The 21,241-nt window shown below is 44.9% G+C and overlaps 1 protein-coding gene across 2 annotated transcripts in view; it reads left to right on the plus strand.

Annotated features, from left to right (window-relative positions):
- The window catches only part of LOC120932144 (sodium-coupled monocarboxylate transporter 1-like), a 99,065-nt gene that overhangs the window by 52,555 nt on the left and 25,269 nt on the right, over positions 1-21,241 (plus strand). For both annotated transcript variants that reach the window (XM_040344319.1, XM_040344318.1), the window contains exons 9-10: positions 11,632-11,741; positions 19,541-19,608. In XM_040344319.1, the coding sequence (XP_040200253.1) occupies positions 11,632-11,741; positions 19,541-19,608 (178 nt within the window). The remainder of the gene's footprint in view (positions 1-11,631; positions 11,742-19,540; positions 19,609-21,241) is intronic.

Below are 21,241 nucleotides of genomic sequence, written 5' to 3' on the forward strand. Positions count from 1 at the left end.
CCCCCCCCCCATGCCCCTACTTCCCCCGATCCAGGTTCCAACCCCACATGGGACCTTGTCATTGGTCCAGAGTTGCTCACATTCTGATTGGCTACCCCTGAAGCCTCTTAAATGTTATCAGGTCTTAAACTTCGGGTGCCTCTCGGTCTAGTATACGTTTATGATTTAATAAGCAACCCCTTTAAACCCCAGCCCAACCAGTTCCCACATTAGCCTGTCAAAAGACCCCCACCCAAGTGGTGACACAAAGTCTGATACGACAACAAAAGAGTAACTTAATTATCACCTGCCTAAAACATTCAACAGCTTTTGAGAACCAGGAAAAAAAGTATTTTTAAAATCTGAATATGGGTCAATATGTCAACATGAAAGTCCTGTAAAAACATATACATACGTGCATATACCGTATATATATCCAATGGGGCATGAAAATTTAATTAGAGAGTCCTTTAAAGCTCCTTGTTATAAATATAATATTTCAAAATCTCCACCACGGGAGTTTCCCACATTATTATTTGGAGATTTATATGAAGATCATTTCATCTAGAATTCACAGTGGATTTGTTTTGTTTGCACAGACTTTTTATTATAGATACACATACTGGACTGCTATTAGTTTTGTTGTGTTTTTGTTTTATGGGTGCTGCACTGTAGTTTGGTTTATATGATTTTACAATTTGTGTATCTAATGGTGTGCTAGTTCATGGATTTCACCTTTTTAGTGCAATTGTTTAATCTTAACAGAAAAATCGTTCACCAGAGCATTTGATCTTGCCATCATGAGTCATTTAACATGGAAATTTAACCCAGACCATCTACTTGAATGGGATCTGAGACATATTAAAAAAGTAACTTTTGGGCCTTGAGCATGCCCAGTACAATATGTATGATTTTTCCTGAACAAAAACCACAATCACAGTTATAATTTAGTCCAAGAAAACTAATTCCATTCTGCTCCTTCAAATTTTCTTGCCACTACAGTCAAAAACAATTGTTCCTTTGACGCTACTATTTGAAAATCAAACAAACTTAACGAAAACAAACATTTTGGAACACAATTCTACCGGTCCATGGCCAGCTTTAGTTACTAAATTAGACTGTTTGGATAATTATGAACAGTCTTTTATTTGTATTCAATGTTATTGTATTTATCATGGGTGTAATTAATTATTGCCTGGGGTGAAGTTTACAGTTTCACTTGAGAATACAGCAGACATGATGTAAGGGCTGCCAAGTTCTTAGCTAATTGTTTTGTGAAAGCAAAGTGCATTGCACCTGTTACCAGGGGAGGCCTGGCAGCCTTAGGCCTGGGGGGCAAGTCCAGTTAAGTGGCCCATTGAACTACAGAATCAGCTCACCATCACCAGTGCCTATTAATGCAGCCTCACAAGTGCCCATCAGCCCCCCTCCCCTCCGAGGCAGCCTAATGAGCCCAGCGGGACCCATGGTAGGACCGGCCCTGGGCGCCCTTCCACTGCCCCAGCTCGCCACTGGCCCAACAGACCATGGTCAGCTCCCAGGAGGACCCACAGGTCAGTTGACAGCAGAACCTACAGGTCAGCAGCCAGAAGGACCCACAGGTCAGTGGCCAGAAGAACCTACAGGCCAGCGGCCAGCAGGACTCATGTGTCAGTTGCCAGCAGAATCTACAGGCCGGCGGCCAGCAGGACCCACACGCCATGGTCAGCTCCCAGCAAGACCCACAGGCCAGCAGCCAGCAAGACCCACAAACCATGGTCAGCTCCCAGCAGCACCCACAGGCCAGCTGCCAGCAGGACCCACAGGTCAGTGGCAAGAAGGACCCACAGGTCAGTGGCCAGCAGGACCCACATGTCAGTGACCAGCAGGACCCACAGGTCAGTGGCCAGCAGGACCCACACGCCATGGTCAGCTCCCAGCAGGACCCACAGGCCAGCAGCCAGCAGGACCCACAGGCCAGCTGCCAGCAGGACCCACAGGTCAGTGGCAAGAAGGACCCACAGGTCAGTGGCCAGCAGGACCCACATGTCAGTGACCAGCAGGACCCACAGGTCAGTGGCCAGCAGGACCCACACGCCATGGTCAGCTCCCAGCAGGACCCACAGGCCAGCAGCCAGCAGGGCCCACAGACCATGGTCAGCTCCCAGCAGGACCCACAGGCCAGCTGCCAGCAGGACCCACAGGCCAGCTGCCAGCAGGACCCACAGGTCAGTGGCCAGCAGGACCCACAGGTCAGTGGCCAGCAGAACCTATAGGCTACACTAGTGCGTGTGGAACACTGCATGTGATTTGCACAGAAATCTGGTAAAAAGCCTAGGCTTATGACATCACCCACAGCTCGCTCTCACTCTTGTGAGAGTTTTTAGAAAGTGAGGGGGGGGGTGAGTCATGAGAGGGCCAATGAAGAAAGCAGCCCGGCAACAGCGCTTCTCCTTCTACACCACGAATCCTGGGCCTCAACTTAACTACTTCTAAGGTAACCGGTGCTGTAGAAATTTAGGGGTAATCAGAGTGTAAGTGGCTCTGATTCCAACTGCAACCAAGTGTTTAGGGTCTCTGCTTCAGCTTGGCTGTGCTGTGGGCTCATTCTGTCGTGCTGGGGTGTTTTCCCGCCCCGGTGCGGTAGGTGGCAGCAGTGGAGTTGAGGTTGGGGTGTTCTCTCCCAGCGACCAATCAGGAGGTTTGGGCCTCGCTGGGCATGCTGGGAGGGGGTACTTATGAGGCAGACGCCATTTTGTGTGGTCTTCTTCCGGCACTAAGCTTATCCAGCCATGTACATAGAGTATATATGGTCAGTGTGTCTGTCCCTGTACTTCCTTGCAAACCGTGTGTGTTCCAAGCCTCGGTTTCGCGTAACCGGAAGTGACGAACAAGTTGTTTCCCAGCAGCCTCCAGCACGCTGACTGTTTATACACAGTGGTGGGAATTTCAAAGTGACGTATATATATATATATATATTTATATATATATGCATCACTTTGCCCAGCTGTGCCATTCTGAATCTTGACTTGGGCATTAAGATTTGTTTTGACCCTGGTCATGAAGGGGTTAGGATGGCCAAACAATATGAATACACATTTACTAAAATTACAACCAGAACCTGGGTCTGTTTTCCTGAAAATTTTAAGTAAGGTGAATTATATTTATGTGATCCATGCCACGTCTTTAACTCAGGGTATGGAGGGTTCTTCAGACAACCTGTTAAAGAGGAGTTCCAGTCATGGTGTATGTTTAAATAGTTACATTGGTCCTGCTTGAACCAACGTAACTAAATGTAGCCAGGAGCTGGCAATTGTGCCTAAAATTCATGGAAAGTATGCAGTGTTGTTAATGTGGAGCTGTCTCCCTCTAGTGTTGGCTTGGACTCCATGGGGGTTATTTACTAAAGGCAAATCCACTTTGCACTACAAGTGCAAAACTTGGAAGTGCAGTTGCTGTAAATCTGAGGGGTAGATCTGAAATGAGGGGAAGCTCTGCTGATTTTATTATCCAATCATATGCAAGCTAAAATGCTGTTTTTTTTATTATGTCCCCTCAGATTTACAGCGACTGCACTTCCATGTGCACATTTAGTGCAAAGTGGATTTGCCTTTAGTAAATAACCCCCCATACGTCATTTCTTAAAGACAGAACTTAGAGTAGGGCAAAGCATCGTGGGATGTGTAGTACAGAATGCTGGGGTTTCAATTCCAGCAGGACCGGCCTAAATTACAAACACCAGATTCCTGAGCAGAAAAGAGGAGAGAAGAACATGCTGCTGGAAGAGGATATAAAAGTCCTAGATCGCTCTCTTGGATCGTCTGCCTGGATCTGCCAGCAGGAGTCCTGTGCCAGTGTGAGCTGCGGCCGAGTCTGCATAGGAGAGGGTTATACAGCTGCATCCAGAGGGACATCTGCGGACAGCATCACTTCCTATCTATAGCGGTTTGAGACTGTTTCTGATCCTTCAGCTCTACCTGCACTTCAGATCTGGGTAGGCCAGGGTGTGACGAAGGTCAGACGCCATTTCCTGAGCCAGGACCTAGAAAGAGATCCTATAGGAACCATCATCATCTGCATCGCTACTAGCAACTTCTGTTACACTGTTGGTGAGCGGGCAGCTGCCCATTTAATCCTATAAGACACTGCATATAGACATCATTGTCTCTGCCCAGATTTTCACTACAATAGACACTGTATGCAGACATCTATTCTTTGCTTACATCCCTGTCATCTGTAATCCTACTGGATACAATACTATTAAAACAACATATATGGTGACCACGTGTTCTTAGGTCATACAGGAAGTCTGCAATTGAAAAAGGGTTAATCACATACCAGCTAAATGTGCTCTGCTCTACCATCAAGGATTATTCCATTCATCATACTTTAAGTGCTAGCTGAAGATTCGCCGGATTCCACAGAGATACTATTAACCACCATAATGTCGCAATCATGATAAAAATCACTGATCGTCGCCATTATTAGTAAAAAAAAATAATAATAATAAAAATTTTAAAAAATGCTATAAATCTATCCCCTATTTTGTAGATGCTATAACTTTTGTGCAAACAAATCAATATACGCTTATTGCATTTTTTTTTTTTACCAAAAATATGTAGAAGAATACATATTGGCCAAAACTGAGGAAAACATTTTTTTTTATATATTTTTGGGGGATATTTATTATTATAGCAAAAAGTAAAAAATATTGCTTCTCTTTCGAAATTCTCGTTCTTATTTTGTTTATAGCGCAAAAAATAAAAACCGTAGAGGTGATCAAATACCACCAAAAGAAAGATCTATTTGTGGGGAATGTTTTTTAATTTGGGTACAGTGTTGCTTGACCTCGCAATTGTCATTCAAAGTGAGACAGTGCTGAAAGCTGAAAAATGGCATGGGCAGAAAGGGGGTGTCATGTACCTGGTTAGAGGCGGAAATGCCGAGAGGGCTCCCCTTGCGGCTGAGTGCAGTACACCTCTGAGGTTGGGTACAGAGAGTGTAGTGCCCAGAGAAGCACAGGTTGCCAGATGGATCCAGAAGAGAAGAGCTGGTGAGTGCCTGAAGAATACTGGAGAATACACCAAACACCGCTGGGCTGCAGTCTCTAGGAGTCCTCGGTAACACTTGGCAAGGTGTGCACAAGGAGCAACAGTGGAAGCCGGCTGGGGATCAAACACTGTGGATCCAGGCAGGAGATGCAGGATGCAGGAACGAAGACAAGCCAAAGGTCTGGTGTTGGAAAACAGGCAGGAACAGATAACTGAAGCAAAGTCTGTGAAACAAGCCAGGATCAGGTGCTGGAGAAGGTAACAAGTCAGTAAAGCAAGCCAGGGGGTCAAACCAGGATAGCGGATCAGACAGGTCAGGAACAAGCCGGGTCACAACAGGAAATCCGAACAGCAGTAGTACAGAGACTCAGGAACTCAGGAAGTCTGACGATGACGAAGATGACAATCCAGCAATTTGACAGTGGCAGCCTTTTATAGGCCAGCAAGAGGATCCACCTGTCACATGATGTGCCTATGGCTCACATTTCTTCTACTGGCAAGATTGCCAGTACTTCTTCTATGGTCATTTCCCTGACAATAGGCCAGCAGGAGGATCCACCTGTCACATGATGTCAGGGATGGACTGGCCATTGGGACTACAGGGAGTTTCCCGGTGGGCCGATGGCTCAGTGGGCCGGCTTCAGTGACAGCAGACCGCTGCCCCCTCCGCTCCTTTGTCTCTCCCTTCCTGCAGCGCTCACCTCCTCTCCCTCCCCGCAGCCCGATGAACTGGGGGAAGCATAGGAGCAGGGGGGACAACAGAGGAGCATGGGGGAGGGGACAGACAGCTGACTCAACAGCTATGGCCTGGGAGTTTCTCACTTCTGCCTAATCTTGTCCCATAAGGGGGGGCACCAAACTGATTCTTTGCCCCGGGTGAAATAATGTCTAGCTTCCCCACTGGTACTGCCTATAAGAGGACCAGTACCAACCGTTCTACTCTAATAAAGTAGAATGGCTAGTGAAGGGGGAAAGAGGGGGCTTGGGTGGCCGGGGGGGGGGGGTGCGGGAGTTGTCCGGCCACCATGGGAGAGACCTGTCAAAGTGGGCCAGTCTCATACCTCCCAACTTTCTGAGATAGGAATGAGGGACACCTATCAGCAAAATTATGCAGGCATAGGACACACCCCTTGCCACGCCCCCTTAAAGGAGAATTGTACAAAAAAATAAGATTGGTTAAACCCACAAGTGCTTTTTTTACCACTACTATTTCTTTATATTGGCTTTTGGAATTTACAAATGCAGCAATTTAGAAATCAGATGAAAGTTTAGTGCTGGGAAACACTTTTTGATAGATAAAAAGTGCATTTTATATACATCTATAGAGATCAGACCAAAATGAGGGACAAAGGGACATTGCTCCAAATCAGGGACAGTCCCTCGAAATCAGGGACAGTTGGGAGGTATGCAGTCTGGATGAAGTCCAGGGCCAAATTCTTGTCCCAGTCCAGCCCTGCATGATGTGCCTATGGCGCCCATTTCCTCTACTGACAAGATTGCCAGTACTTCTTCTACAGCCATTTCCCTGACAGGGGGTGAAAGTGCTTGGTATTGAAGTGGTTAAAGTGGTTGTAAACCTCTGATTGGTACATTTACCTATAGGTAAGCCTAAAATAAGGCTTACCTATAGGTAGTGGAAATATCTCCTAAACGTGCGCCGTTTAGGAGATATTTACCTTGTAGTGCGCTGATGATGTCATCGACGTATGCGCTGTGAAGAAATGGACTTCTGTGCCGTTTCTTCATATGCCATGACTGATGACTCCCGCGTGCATGTTCTGGCCCGTGGCTCCAGCCAGTCACAGATCTGGAGTCCGCAGCCACGGAAGGAAGAGGAGCAAAGATGGGAAATTGCAGGCTTCATTTGCAGGTAAGTGCCACATAATGCGCTAATATGCGATACATACTAGCCCATTCTGCTTTTACTTTGCAGAGGAACAAAGAGGAAGTAAAACCCATCCTCTTTAACCCCTTTTATTCTCTCCTCATCTTCCCAAGTGACTAGTGTTGTTTAACCACTTAAGGACCGCCTCCTGCACATATACGTTGGCAGAATGGCACGGCTGGGCACAAGCACGTACATGTACGTCCTCTTTAAGTGCCCAGCTGTGCATCGAAGTCCGAAGCTCCGTGACCGCGGCCGCGTTTTTATAGCGCAAAAAAATAAAAACCACAGAGGTGATCAAATACCACCAAAAGAAAGCTTTATTTGTGGGAAAAAAAGAACGCCAATTTTGTTTGGGAGCCACATCGCACGACCGCGCAATTGTCAGTTAAAGCGACGCAGTGCCGAATCGCAAAAACTGGCCGGGTCCTTTACCTGCATTTTGGTCCGGGTCTTAAGGGGTCTGCTCTCATTTATCTGGAACTCTGTTTAAAGGAGCAAGCCAATTTAAACACAACAGTTTGCTGAATGTTTTGTCAGTTGTTTTCATATTAATGGCCTGTGGGCTGAGGAGACAGAAAGGAGTGGTCTGACATAGAACACAAAGTGCCAGTCCCCTACCTTTCTGCTGCCTGTTCACATAGGTTTCTGTGACGCAAATAAGGTTTGATTGAATTTGGTCACACTGTGTTCTTTGCATTTCACTTTACTAACATAAATCTATAAATTGCAAAACTGCATTTCATACTAGTGCTATGTAGTTCAGATAAAATATCTTTATGACTTACAGTGTTATGTTATGCCCTTTTATGTGTCACTTTTACCACAGTAAACAAACTTGAACTGCTTCACTGGTATTGTGTAAGTTTCTTCTTATTGGTGACAATTGGTAAAAATTACCGAACCCAGGGTGTTTAAGGTGTCGGAGGACTTGCAGAGTCAGGACAACCAGTAGGGTACAGATTCTACCAGCGGCCCTCATGAGGGTAGTGCTACATATGTATATACCATACCTGGGTGATGCCCTTGGAAGCTGGAAACCACCGAAGAAGGCACTGCTACTGCACCGCTACGTCAGTGGTCTTCTCTTGCCTCTGGGTCCCGTGCTGAGCGACCCAAGTTGGACCAATTGAACCATGTAAAGATATATCATGCCTGGATTTCATAAGCAAATTTTACCATAGTGGTTTGAAATTTTATCAAGTAATACATCTCATATATACACAAAGTAGTGAAGTCCCTGGCCTCCTTTCACTCTCCCGGTGCTCAGGAATTCACAGTATCTAAATAACTTAGTTGTACAGATAAATAAAATAATATAATAATATAATGTTGCCACTAAAAAATATCATAAAATTAAATATGTATATATAAAACATATATAAAATTCAGCAGCCGCTTTAAAAAATAAATATGTAAAGCAAAGATAGTAAAAACAACAAGTCTGTTCAAGTCCTGTAATTCACTAAAGCAGCGCTAATTATCACTCCACTCAGCATGACCAATCTTTTCTTATAATAGTTCATAAGAAGTATCGGACAGAGGGAATATATGTAGGTGAACCTACAAGTGCTTAATGTTGACCTACGAGGTGCTCTTCACTACAAACAGCTTCCACCGTGTGTCACACACCCTTTCGGATATATACTCACCAAAAGGTTGAGTTTAGTAGGCACTAAACATACATAGGTACGTAAACGACGTGTACGTAAACAACGTAAATTCCTATTCACGGACGACTTACGCAAACGACGTAAAAATTTCGAATTTCGGCCATACTTAACATTACTATTCTATTACATGTATTTGATGGAATAACTTTAGGAGGCCTATCTCTTACGTAAACGGCATAAATGTACTGCGGCGGCCGGGCGTACGTTCGTGAATCGGCGTATCTACTGATTTGCATATTCTACGCCGACCGCAATGGAAGCGCCACCTAGCGGCCAGCCTCAATATTGCAACCTAAGATAGGACGGCGCAAGCCGTCGTATCTTAGATATGTTTAAGCGTATCTCTGTTTGAGAATACACTTAAACATAAGTCGACGTAGATTCTGAGTTAGGTCGGCGTATCTACTGATACGCCGGCCTAACTCTACCTGAATCTACTTAACAGTAAATTCAATTCTCTCCCATATCCGTACTAGAATCGATCTCCCAAACAGGCTCTTTCGATCTCCTCAGATGTCCCAGGTTTATAAAGGGAAAAAAGACTCACAATAGTGTAATCCCGTTTCTCTTGTTTTATTTATAAATCCTTCATGACATCCATACAATCGACACAGTACCAAGCTTAGATTACAGTAAAGCAGGTATTATTTACACAGACGCGCCGTCCATAGCATCCAGTAAGGTTTGTGAGCATGTAAATGCTGGCCGCGTCCACCGCAAACCACCACAGCGCTACTTCCTTGTTGCTGGAACGCACCTGGAACGCACAGCGTCACTCCGTCACTTCCTAATGCCACAAGGTCAACCCTGCCGTTTTGTCCTTACGACTTCCTCTGAGGGCTTGACCTCACGGCACGGCATTGGAGATTTTATAGGAGGAATCCAGAGACAGCGCCTTAACCCCTCCAGTACCTGCCCATGCTCCCCACACACCCAGGAAACATTAAGCTGCAATTTATTTGGGGTTAACTCGACTCCACTCAGATTAAAGATTCCACTTAATCTGTTTCCAGCCGCCTTTTTTTTGCTGGACTCTTGATCCTGCCCTACAGCCACGTTTTCTTCCATCCTGTGAATTTGTTGTTGTCCCTGGTTCCAATTTTGTTGGTCCCTCCACTGTTGTTCCCTGTAATCGGGTCCAGGTTGGTGGTAGGGTGGAACTTGTTGGGGATACTGTGATGGAATTCTCCCCCTTTGTGGAGGATAGCCTCGTCCTCTCCTCCTGTTCCCTCTTCCTCTGCAAAGAAAAGGATGTGGGGATTGGAGACCATTTCTGTCTCCATAGTTCCCTAAAGGTTCAAACCTATTGGACATAGGTATATGATAGGTATTATCATATGACGCATATTGCTGATTCCCATTCACATTCCCTCGTCCCCTCATTTCCCTCCCTCTCCCCTGATTATCTCTCCTTGGGGTGAGGTATTTGGGCTTAGGGTGGGTAGTGGTTATTCTATTGGGATTATAACTCCTCTGTGCTATTTGCACAGGTCTTACGATATTAGGTGCAGGCATTACACTTTGGCTCAGGGTAGGATCTACTTTGATGCGTGTGTCATTATTATGCAAATTTCCTCCGTTTGTTGTATCTTGCCAATAATAAACAGAATTGTTCTTAAAATCATTTAAATCACGATAAAACTTCTTAATCTTTTTCTTTTGAGTGTCTTTGTCAATCTTTTCAAGTCTTTTCTTAATCCTATTATTAAAATCCGTAATCTGCTTTGAGTCCTTTACAATACATCTCATATAAAAGAGTGAAGTTGTTATTTTTTTTAGGACATCACAGATTGTTGGAAAATCATTTGCATAAATACTTACTTGCAACTTGAAATAAGGTTACACATATTAAGGGCCCTACAGATTTATGTTTTTTTGAAGCATGCCTTTGTAACATATGTTTTAAGCATAACTCTGTGCCATATGTGCATTTTGGGTATGCTGTAATACATAACGCACTTTAGACACACTACAACACATGGAAAGTACATATAGCATGGTACAAACATGTTTATAAATATAGATGGCTGAATAGGACTACTTGGCAAATTCTGGCTCATATAAGGGAAACATACATTATAGTATGTCTGTGAAAATTTGAATTGATCTAAGTAATGGTATATCCAGTAGAAGTTAAAGGGGTTGTAAAGCTTTGTGTTTTTTCACCTTAATGCATCCTCTGCATTAAGGTGGAAAAACACCTTGCACTCTCGGGCCCCCCAGCCCCCCCCGTTTTACTTAGCTAAGCCACAAAACTCAGTGGGCTTGTTCCCGCAATGGCTTCCCCCAACTTGAGGCGGCTCATCATTGGAGATTGATAGCAGCGCAGCCATTGGCTCCCGCTGCTGTCAATCAAATCAATGACTTGGTGGCTGTATCACAGGAGCATGCCTGCAAGCTAATCCCCTTGGGAGAGTGCTTTCCAAAAAGGGGGTTAGCTCTTGTGAGGAGGAGCCGAGGCAGCCACTGAGGGACCCCAGAAGACCAGGATCGGGGTAACTCTGTGCAAAACAAACTGCACAGTGGAGGAAAGGATGGTATGTTTGTTATTTTAAAAAAAAAAATATATATATATATATATATATATATATATATATATATATATATATATATATATATATATATATCTTTACAACCCCTTTAGGCATGTTCAACAGGACTTGTTCTGTAATATTGTTCTGTAATGTTTAAGATGTTTTAGCACTCATCCAAGTAGCTGCCTTGAGAATGAAGCTGGACACTTTGGATTTTCTAATCATTAGTGTGCTCAAATCACTTTGACCGCAATATGAAGAAGCAGGATGGCAAATTTTTCTTAAAAGAACACATTTCTAACAGTGAACATTTTTTTTCCCAGAATGTCCATTCATTCAAAAATCTAATGTTAAAGGCAAACATTTTTTTAAATACCCTAAACAACATTTGTCATGTATAAATCTTTTAGTGTATACCCAGCTTTATTCGAGCTCAGGAAGCCACTTAGATAAAACCAAGAAACATCACTAAAGAGGATACATATTTTAACAGCTGAAAGAACTGATTTATACTTTACTTATTTTATTAGCACAGCCTCATCCAGCATCAATGCACTGGCTACTGTTACAGTGGAGGACCTTATAAAACCATACACAAACCTATCTGAGAAAAAGCTGTCATGGCTTTCGAAAGGAATGAGTAAGTCTTTAAACCAACTCCTTTTTCTTGCAGCAAAGTTGCATCCTTGTTGGGAACATGACCAGGGCCGATCCTAGGGTCACAGGTGCCTGGGTACAGAAATATTTCTGGTGCCCCCACATGGGCGTCGTCATTTTACTAACTCCCCTTTACAAATGTTTCTATGGCAATGACTCAACCACAGAGATGCTCCCCCATGAAGTCTTCATTAACCTGGGATCCTTACATGATCTCTTAACAAACAAAATACAGGAAGAGAAGCAAAGTACTTTATTGGGACCTAGAGAAGGGCCTCTGTGATGGACACAGGGAGGGCTTCTGTTAGAGGGTATTTTAGATGTTCAGCACTCCCACCTCTGCAGGCGCCTGGGTGCAATGCACCCTGTGTACCCTGCCTAGGATCGGCCCTGAACATGACCTCAATTGATAGTTGTCATTTACCGTATCTTTAAATGTGCATATTGTCAGTATGCTTACTGTGTACCTGTGTTTCCTTGTCAGCTGGTAGAGCAGTTTAGGAAACAGACAGTATGTCTGGCACTCTCTGGCCTAGTTTCCAATAAGTGGCCTGGAACCAACATGCAGAAAGTTAGGTTAGAGTAAAGTCAGAAGTCCTGATCTGTATATTTATTCCAGGTTAGTCACTATCGAAACCAATGAAGCTAATAGATCAGCTTAATGGGCAAAGAGTGTTTTTAGAAGAAGACAGCGATGGCTCAATTTTTTCAGTACAAATTCCCTTTTAGATATTGTTAGGTTCAAGGTTAGCTCTCAAGAGACTGAAAATCAAAATGGTCCCCAAATTATATCTTATTTCCCCCCGGATTTGGAGGATTAAATAATCATAAAAAAAATATTTGAAGTAAAAGACAGTATAGATTTATAAAAGACCGAAGTTGTCAAACATATCTGATTTCTTTTATGAGGAAGTAAGTAAAATCTTAGACAAAGGAGTAGCTGTGGACATAGTATACTTAGATTTTTCCGAAACGTTTGACACATTGCTCCACACACAGCTAATGTATAAGGTAATGTCTACAGGTTTGGAAAAATCAGTTTGTTAATGGATCGAAAATGGGCTAAAAGACCATATTCAGAGAGTAGTGTATAATGATTTATACACTGAATGGTCTAGGGTTGTTAGTGGGTTACCTCAAGGTTCAGTGTTGGGACTAGGGATGAGTTTTATGTGAACACAGCGTCTCCCTACAGTCACGTAGTCCCAAGGGAGGGGGCAAGCAAGCTGACTAACCCCCAGACAGAATGACTCGGATGATGGGGGGCAAGCTTACTGAGGAGGAACAGGAAGTGAGAAACTCAGACAAAGAAAAAAAACATTTAGAAGGGAAATCGAAGGAACAGGTAAGTGAACCAACAATGCACTAGCTTAAAGGAACCTATTTAGAAAGTAAAAAACAAACCTTTAGAAACCCTTTAAACTTAGAATGTTCATGTAAAACTCCCAAGAGAGCAATAGTTGAAATAATACTGAAAACAACCATCTGACACCCACAATCATACCACAAATAAGGCAGTGAAATCATATTTTTCCACATTTTGGCATTTGATATGAACATTAGTTCTGACATGTATCTGTGTGATTTTGTCCATTGTGGTACTAAATTAATGGCTAATTGGATCACTTGCACGAATAAGGTGTACAGGGTGTTTCTAATACTGTACATTGCTTGGTGAGTGTATATCAAGGTGTGCATAAGTGTTATTTACAGTGGCGGCTGGTGAAGTTTTTGGATGGGGGGGCGCAAGACTCCGCCCCTCCACGTTGGTCCCTCCCACTCTTAATAAGCCACACCCCTTATAGAATCCACCCACTCCGTCCCCTGTATTCCACTTGCTTCCACTCATAGTGTCAGGAGTATACAGCTCAGCATCACAGGACAGAGTATATAGCCCCAGCATCACAAATCATGGTATATAGCGCAGCCTTACAGATCGGCGCAAACAAGCTAAAAAATTACACTGTTAGTAATGAAGGACTCTAAATAGGCAGGAGATTACCAGAGACTGCGGACATACAGCATTAGATTACCAGAGACTGCGGACATACTGCATTAGATTACCAGAGACTGCGGACATACTGCAGGAGATTACCAGAGACTGCGGACATACTGCAGGAGATTACCAGAGACTGCGACATACTGCAGGAGATTACCAGAGACTGCGACATACTGCATTAGATTACCAGAAACTGCAGACATACTGCAGGAGATTACCAGGGACTGTGGATATACTGCACAAGATTACCAGAGACTGCGGACATACTGCACAAGTTTACCAGATACTGCGGATATACTGCACAAGATTACCAGAGACTGCGGATATACTGCACAAGATTACCTGAGACTGCGGATATACTGCTTTAGATTACCAGAGACTGCGAACATACTGCATTAGATTACCAGAGACTGCGAACATACTGCACTAGATTACCAGAGACTGCAGAGATACTGCACAAGATTACCAGAGACTGCGGACATACTGCATTAGATTACCAGAGACTGCGGACATACTGCATTAGATTACCAGAGACTGCGGACATACTGCATTAGATTACCAGAGACTGCGGACATACTGCCTTAGATTACCAGATACTGCGGAGATACTGCACAAGATTATCAGAGACTGTAGACATACTGCATTAGAGAACCCGTAATTCTGTGAATTGTGGCCCTAATGAAAGACTTTGTGTAGGGGGTGAAGGTTGGTATTTTTGCAGAAATGTACATGTAAAATACATTTTGTAAATAAGTGGGCATGGGGGGGGGGGGGGACTGAAGGCTGCTATTTTGGCAGAAATGTAAATAAAATCCGGTAAATAAGCGTGGGGGGTTGGGGGGGTGGGTGGAGGTGGCCGCTATTTTGGCAGAAATGTACATGTAAAATAAATGACATTTGGTTAATAAGCACGGGGGGGGGGGGTTTGGGGGGATGGTAGTGATGGCTATAATTTTGGCAGAAATGTACATTTAAAATAAATGACATTTGGTTAATAAGGGGGGGGGAGGGGGGATGGTAGTGACGGCTATAATTTTGGAAGACATGTACATTTAAAATAAAAGACATTTAGTTAATAATGGGGGGGGGGGGTAGGTGGGGGAGGGGTGACAGACGCTATTTCGGCGGCACATTAGAATAATGAGCAGAAGAGCAGAGGGGAATGTACATGTTACATGTACATGCTCCTCTGCTCATTAATCGTATATGCTGCCGAAATAGCGTCTGTCACCCCCTCCCCCACCTACCCCCCCCCTTATTAACTAAATGTCTTTTACAGTAAAAGACAGTCGGGGGGGGGGTGACGGATGCTATTTCGGCAGCACATACGATTAATGAGCAGAGGAGCATGTACATGTAACATGTACATTCCCCTCTGCTTCTCCTCCTCGTTATTGCCCGTTTGTCGTTCAGTACATTCCTCTCTGCTCACTAATCCTATCTGCTGCCGAAATAGCGTCCGTCACCCCCCTTACCCCCCCCCCCCCCGCTTATTAACTAAATGTCTTTTACTGTAAAAGACATTTAGTTAATAAGCAGGGGGGGGGGGGTGACGGACGCTATTTCGGCAGCACATAGGATTAATGAGCAGAGAGGAATGTACTGAAAGACAAACGGCCAATAACGAGGAAGGGGGGGGGGCAGGGGGATCGTGGCACTGGCAGCTACTTTTTCGGGACTCAGTAATGTAATTAGTCCCGAGGGGGGAGTAAAGATAAGAGGTGGAGGGGGATGCTGCTGCATACCTTAATGTCCCGGGAGTCGGGACCACACGGGCGCTGAGCTGCAGAGTGTGCCGACGTCACTTCCTGTACCTCGAGTGACGTCGGACTTGGATCAATATCGCGTGCACCCGCTCGGCCATAATAATAAAGTCCATCGCGCCGGAAATTGTGGCGCGATGGAGAAGGCCACAAAGGCATTTTTTGCCTTCCAATGTAGCGCCTCGCCTGCAATCTTGTGATTGCACAGACGTGGCGCTACTGCACTTTACTGTGCCCGGCGCCGGGCACAGTGCACATAAGGACCATATTTTTTTTCGTTTTTTTTCTTAAAGGGACATGTTTAAAAAAAAAAAAACATTTTTTTTTTTATATAATTTTTTTTTCTTTTACTGACTGGGGGAGGGGGGGGCGGCGCCCGGGCGCCCTCTATGGACGGGCCGCCACTGGTATTTACATTTGTCTATAACACTGTTTTTTCACTTAGGTTCATTGTTTCAGGCCATTGCACGATGCTGGTACTTGTAGTACAAGAAAAGCCTAACTATAGGTATTCTTAAAATGCTCCCTCCCCCCTCCTCCTACCTATTCGGTCTAAACTGTTTTAAAAAGATCTGTTTACTTACCTATTTTAATCCACTCTGGTCTGGTCACAAGATCCTGCAGATTTATGTAAGGGAGTGCTTGACAATGGCTCTGAATTCTGGTAGCCCATAGCAGTGGCGTAGCATGGGTTGTCAGTGCCTTGGGAAAGGCAAGTAATTTGCGCCCCCTAACCCACAAATGTACCTATTTTCAGCTAGCTTCAGTCTGGTCACATGATTCCCTGTGTTAGTCAGCGGTGGCTGCAGTCGAGAGGAGAGCATGCTTGACAATGGCTGGTAAAGACTGGAGTGGTGACATCACCCATAGGTTCCTACGTCCCATCTGTTGTTGTTGCTGCCTCCTCTCCCCTGGATACACCACTGGCTCACACAGGGGATAACATGACAGCCTGAAAATAGGTGTTTACATCTTTTCTACACAGGTTTGCCATCATAGGCATTAGGAGGGGGGATGGGAGAATTTTTAAGGTTAGTTAGGTTTGAACTGGAAATTCTACTTTAAACCCTCCCCATTGGTGTAGTCAGTGATGGCAAACCTTGGCAACCCAGATGTTTTGGAACTAAATTTCCCATGATGCTCAACTACACTGCAGAGTGCATAAGCATCATGGGAAATGTAGATCCAAAATATGTGGGGTGCCAAGGTTCTCCATTACTGGTGTAGTTAATTAACCCATTTGTGCTGCATTAGTGACCACTGGCAGTGTTTTTTTACCCCTTCATAAAGGGGTTAATTAACTCTGACACTGATGCCACTAATGCAGCACAAAGGGGTTAACTAACTGTCACTGGTCATTCATTTTTTATTGATTGTTATATAAAATTAGTTTGTTTATTTTTTCTATATATTTGCAAAATTGTGTGTTTTTACCACACTGGCGATTTGAATTAATTGAGAGAGAGGCTGAGAGAGAGGGGGGTTGAAACAGACAGTGGGAGACAAAGAGAAGGGGGCTGAGAGAAAGACAGGGGCTGAGAGAGACATTTGGGTCAGAGAGACAGTGGAGCTGAGGTAAGGAGAAGGGGGGCTGAGAGAGAGAGGGGGCTGAGATAGGGGGCTGGGAGAAAGGAGAGGAGAAGAGGGCTAATAGAGATGGAGGTTGAGAGAGACAGTGGGGGATGAGAGAGTGGGGCTGAAAAAGTAGTGAAGCTGAGAGGGAGGGTGGCTGAGGGAGAAATTGGGGTGGCTGAGAGAGGGAGAGAAGGGAGACTGAGAAAGAGAGGGGTGAGAGAGGGAGAGGTGAGAGAGAGGGCTGAGAAAGGAGCGGGGGCTGAGAGAGAGAGGTGAGAGAGAGGGGGGGACAGAGAGAGGGCTGAGCGAGGAAGGGTGGCTGAGAGAGGGAGGGAGCTGAGATAGGGTGAGAAGGGAAACTGAGAGCGAGGGAGGGGTGTGAGAGGGAGGGGATGAGAGAGAGGGCTGAGAGAGGGAGGGGGCTGAGAGAGGGGTGAGGGAGGGAGGGACGAGAGAGGGCTAAGAGAGAAGGGGAGCTGAGAGGAAGGGGTGCTGAGAGAGACATTGGGGTGGCACATATAAAGGGACTGAGAGAGGGAGAGAAGGGAACTGAGAAAGAGAGGGCTTTAAGAGACAGGGGGCTGAGAGAGGAAGAGGGGAGTGAGGGGGAGATGAGAGAGACCCCTAGCCCTATCCCTGTCTGTAGTCCCTCCTCTGTCCCAGTCTCTATATGTATGGTACCATCCATGCCAGTCTGTCTCCTTGATCCGGGGGTGCTTTGATCCTTTCAGCGGCTTTATGGCATTGTGCGTCGCCCGCCTGTCTTCTGGGGCCCCAGTCAGCCTGTTCTCCGGGCGTCAATTTAGTGCGGAGAGGAAGTTGAAGCAGTCCATGCCCTGGAGGCATGGTAGATGCTGCGCCCACTGTTTCTCACCTCTTTGGAGGGGGGCGAGGTCAGGGGGCGATGTCAAGGAGGAGAAGGTAAAGGTCTTCTCTGAGGTCCCCTGCCCTTGGCCCCTGATCACCGCCATGAGAAAAATCCCCTGACCACCCGCCTGCACCCCAAGGATGGCCGCTGTTTCATGGACAACATGGACTCTCCGTCATAACAAGGGGCTTTTTGCCCCATGCTAGAAGGCTCATACTCAGGACAGCACCCCTCTAAATTTTGCACCCGGGGTGGTACTCCCCCCTGCCCCCCCCCACGCTACACTACTGGCTCATAGGCTCCCATACCCCAGCTATTGTAGGTGCTAACTCCTCTTCAGGTCAGCAGTCACTCACTGACACAGAGGAGCCGGAACTGTGGGATCATGTGACCAGACCATACACATCTGCCCCCATACTGTAATATACACATCTGCCCCCATACTGCAAGAATATACACCTTTTCCCTTTCCATACTGCAAGAATATACACATCTGCCCCCATACTGTAATATGCACATCTGCCCCCATACTGCAAGAATATACACATCTGCCCCCATACTGCAAGAATATACACATCTGCCCCCATACTGTAATATACACATCTGCCCCCATACTGCAAGAATATACACATCTGCCCCCATACTGCAAGAATATACACATCTGCCCCCATACTGTTACTGTAACCACACACAGGACGGTTGTCCTCTCTTACCGGAATATACATCAGGCAGGCAGACCCGTCCGCAGAGTATACAAGCAGGTGGGCGGGTGATGATGACGTCAGCGCGCCGCTACTCGGCTGCCACCAGGTGGACCAAGATGGCCGCTGCTCCGGAGCTAGGCCAAAGCCGCAGCCTTTCCTATGGGCGAGACCGCGGAGCTCACTCAACGGATTGTCATCTATCAAAATTATTTTAATCGATCAAAGAAATTAACGATTAATCAAGCAATTAATCGTTAATTTCCGCAGCCCTAAAAATAAGTAAGTATATAGTAGTTATAGCTAGCCTTTAATGTTATTAAAGGGTGAATTACTTTGTCCAAACTTGATTTATTGTTTTGAGCAGGTGATGGTGTATCAAATCACTCTTCAGCTACTTTTGTCTCTTGAAGGCTCTAACAGAGAGATCTGAAGGTCTTACCTAATGCAGCCAGTATTGTTGTTCTTCATTGATTTTGAATAATGGAGAATACAGAATATAATTGATATTCCAGGAAAAAGGAGGGGAGAGGAGTACCACTGTTGGGAGTGCCCAAGAGAAATAATTGAAATGTCCTTTTTTTCTGAGAAGTATTGTGCTGTTTTCTCAAATGTAAATGCCTCTCTCTGATACTCATTTTTACTGACTCAATGCTGAGGAATCAGATAATTGTATAGTTGTATACACTTAGTGGAAATCACCTAGAGAAGTTTCCGACTTTCATAGACAAGCTCCATTCCTTTTACTGCAAATGGGGAGAAAAAAATGTAATTAGTAATGGAACTTTGTATTGTATAAAAAGAGTGGTGTGCAGAAAGAAAAAAAAAAACCTTACAACCTAGTATTGATCATGTATCCTCTTACGTTTTGTGTAGGTGCCTTTTATGGATTACTGTGCATAGCAATGTCAGTGGTTGCTTCATTTATGGGAAGTGTGATTCAGGTAAAATATATATATATATTTTTTATTGTTAATTCTATAAATATGACTTGTTTACATGATTTGTGCAACGCAAATGTATGCATGACCATTCTTTACATATCAATACCAATGCTATTTACTATAAAACTTACTTTACCTGCCACCTCCCTAGCAACACAAGATAAAGTAGAGGTGGTGAGAATGCCATATACTCATATACAGACTAACCCCTCCATGCCGACTGCACACATATATGCGGCCTCACGGAAATAGTTTTTTTTTCTGTGGGACCACATATATGCGTACCTCCCTTTGTGCTGTGAGCGTGCTGCACAGCGTGCTCCCAGCACAGAGACTGGGCTCTCATACTAATGATCGGGCTGTTGGTTTTGAGTCACCTGACCACTGTGATAGCCTCTGATTGGTTATCACAATGATCAGTCACTGTGAGCCCGTCCCTGAGTTTCCTTTCTCAGCGTATTTTGGGAAGAATGAAAGAAAAAAAAATTGTTATCAGTGTCAATTAGTGCCAGTTTTTTTTAAGCAGGATAAAAAAAATGCAAAATGCTCACCATTCTTTCCGGGCTGTACCATGGGTACAAACATTGCTGCAATCGTCAGGAGCAGGATAATTTATTTTGGGTTGTTTTTTGTTGGTATATTATGATAATAGCAAGAAATATACAGTTAAATTTAAAAAAATGTAATTTTTTTTACAATTTTTCCAGTTTTCCTTTGATAATAAAAATAAATAAATCCAGAGATATCATTACCATTTACCACCAAATGAAAGCCCAATTTGTCCTGGATACACTAAGTCGTTGTGGTGATATGTATAGTTTTACTAACACATGTCAAAGTTGCAAAATTGTACTTACCGTATTTTCCGGCATATAAGACGACTTTCTGGATCCAAAAAAAATGCATCCAAAGTCAGGGGTCGTCTTATATGCCGGTCACAGTCTCCGTGCTGCGAGCGTCAATGATTTAAAAGACGCTCCTTCTCCTTAGAGTGTCCTGTGATAGGCAGAACACAAATCTTCCCAGCAGCGCCTCTGTTCTGTGTTCCTCCTATCACAGATGCCTTCTCATCCTCGGACAAGATGAGAAGATGTTCATGATAGGCGGAACACAGAACAGAGGCGCTGCTGGGAAAATTTGTGTTCCGCCTTTCACAGGACAGTCTGAGGAGAAGGCACGGCTTTCAAATCATTGACGCTCGCAGCACGGAGACTGTCACGGCCTGGTAGTCGATTAAAAAAAATTTGAGTGATTGCACTGTTCGCACAGTGGGGGGCAAGTTCAGGCACAGTGGGGGGGGGCAAGTTCAGGCACAGTGAGGGGCAAGTTCAGGCACAGTGAGGGGCAAGTTCAGGCACAGTGAGGGCAAGTTCAGGCACAGTGAGGGGCAAGTTCAGGCACAGTGAGGGGCAAGTGATGGCACAGTGAGGGCAAGTGATGGCACAGTGAGGGCAAGTGATGGCACAGTGAGGGGCAAGTTCAGGCACAGTGAGGGCAAGTGATGGCACAGTGGGGGCATGTAATGTAATGTAATGGCACAGTGAGGCATGTAATGTAATGTAATGGCACAGTGAGATTTGAAAAAGCCTGTTTCTGTCAGCGGTTCCGGCTACCCCTCAGCTTCCAGAAAGAC

The sequence above is a fragment of the Rana temporaria genome, chromosome 3 (assembly GCF_905171775.1).
Source record: "Rana temporaria chromosome 3, aRanTem1.1, whole genome shotgun sequence".
Taxonomy (NCBI): domain Eukaryota; kingdom Metazoa; phylum Chordata; class Amphibia; order Anura; family Ranidae; genus Rana; species Rana temporaria.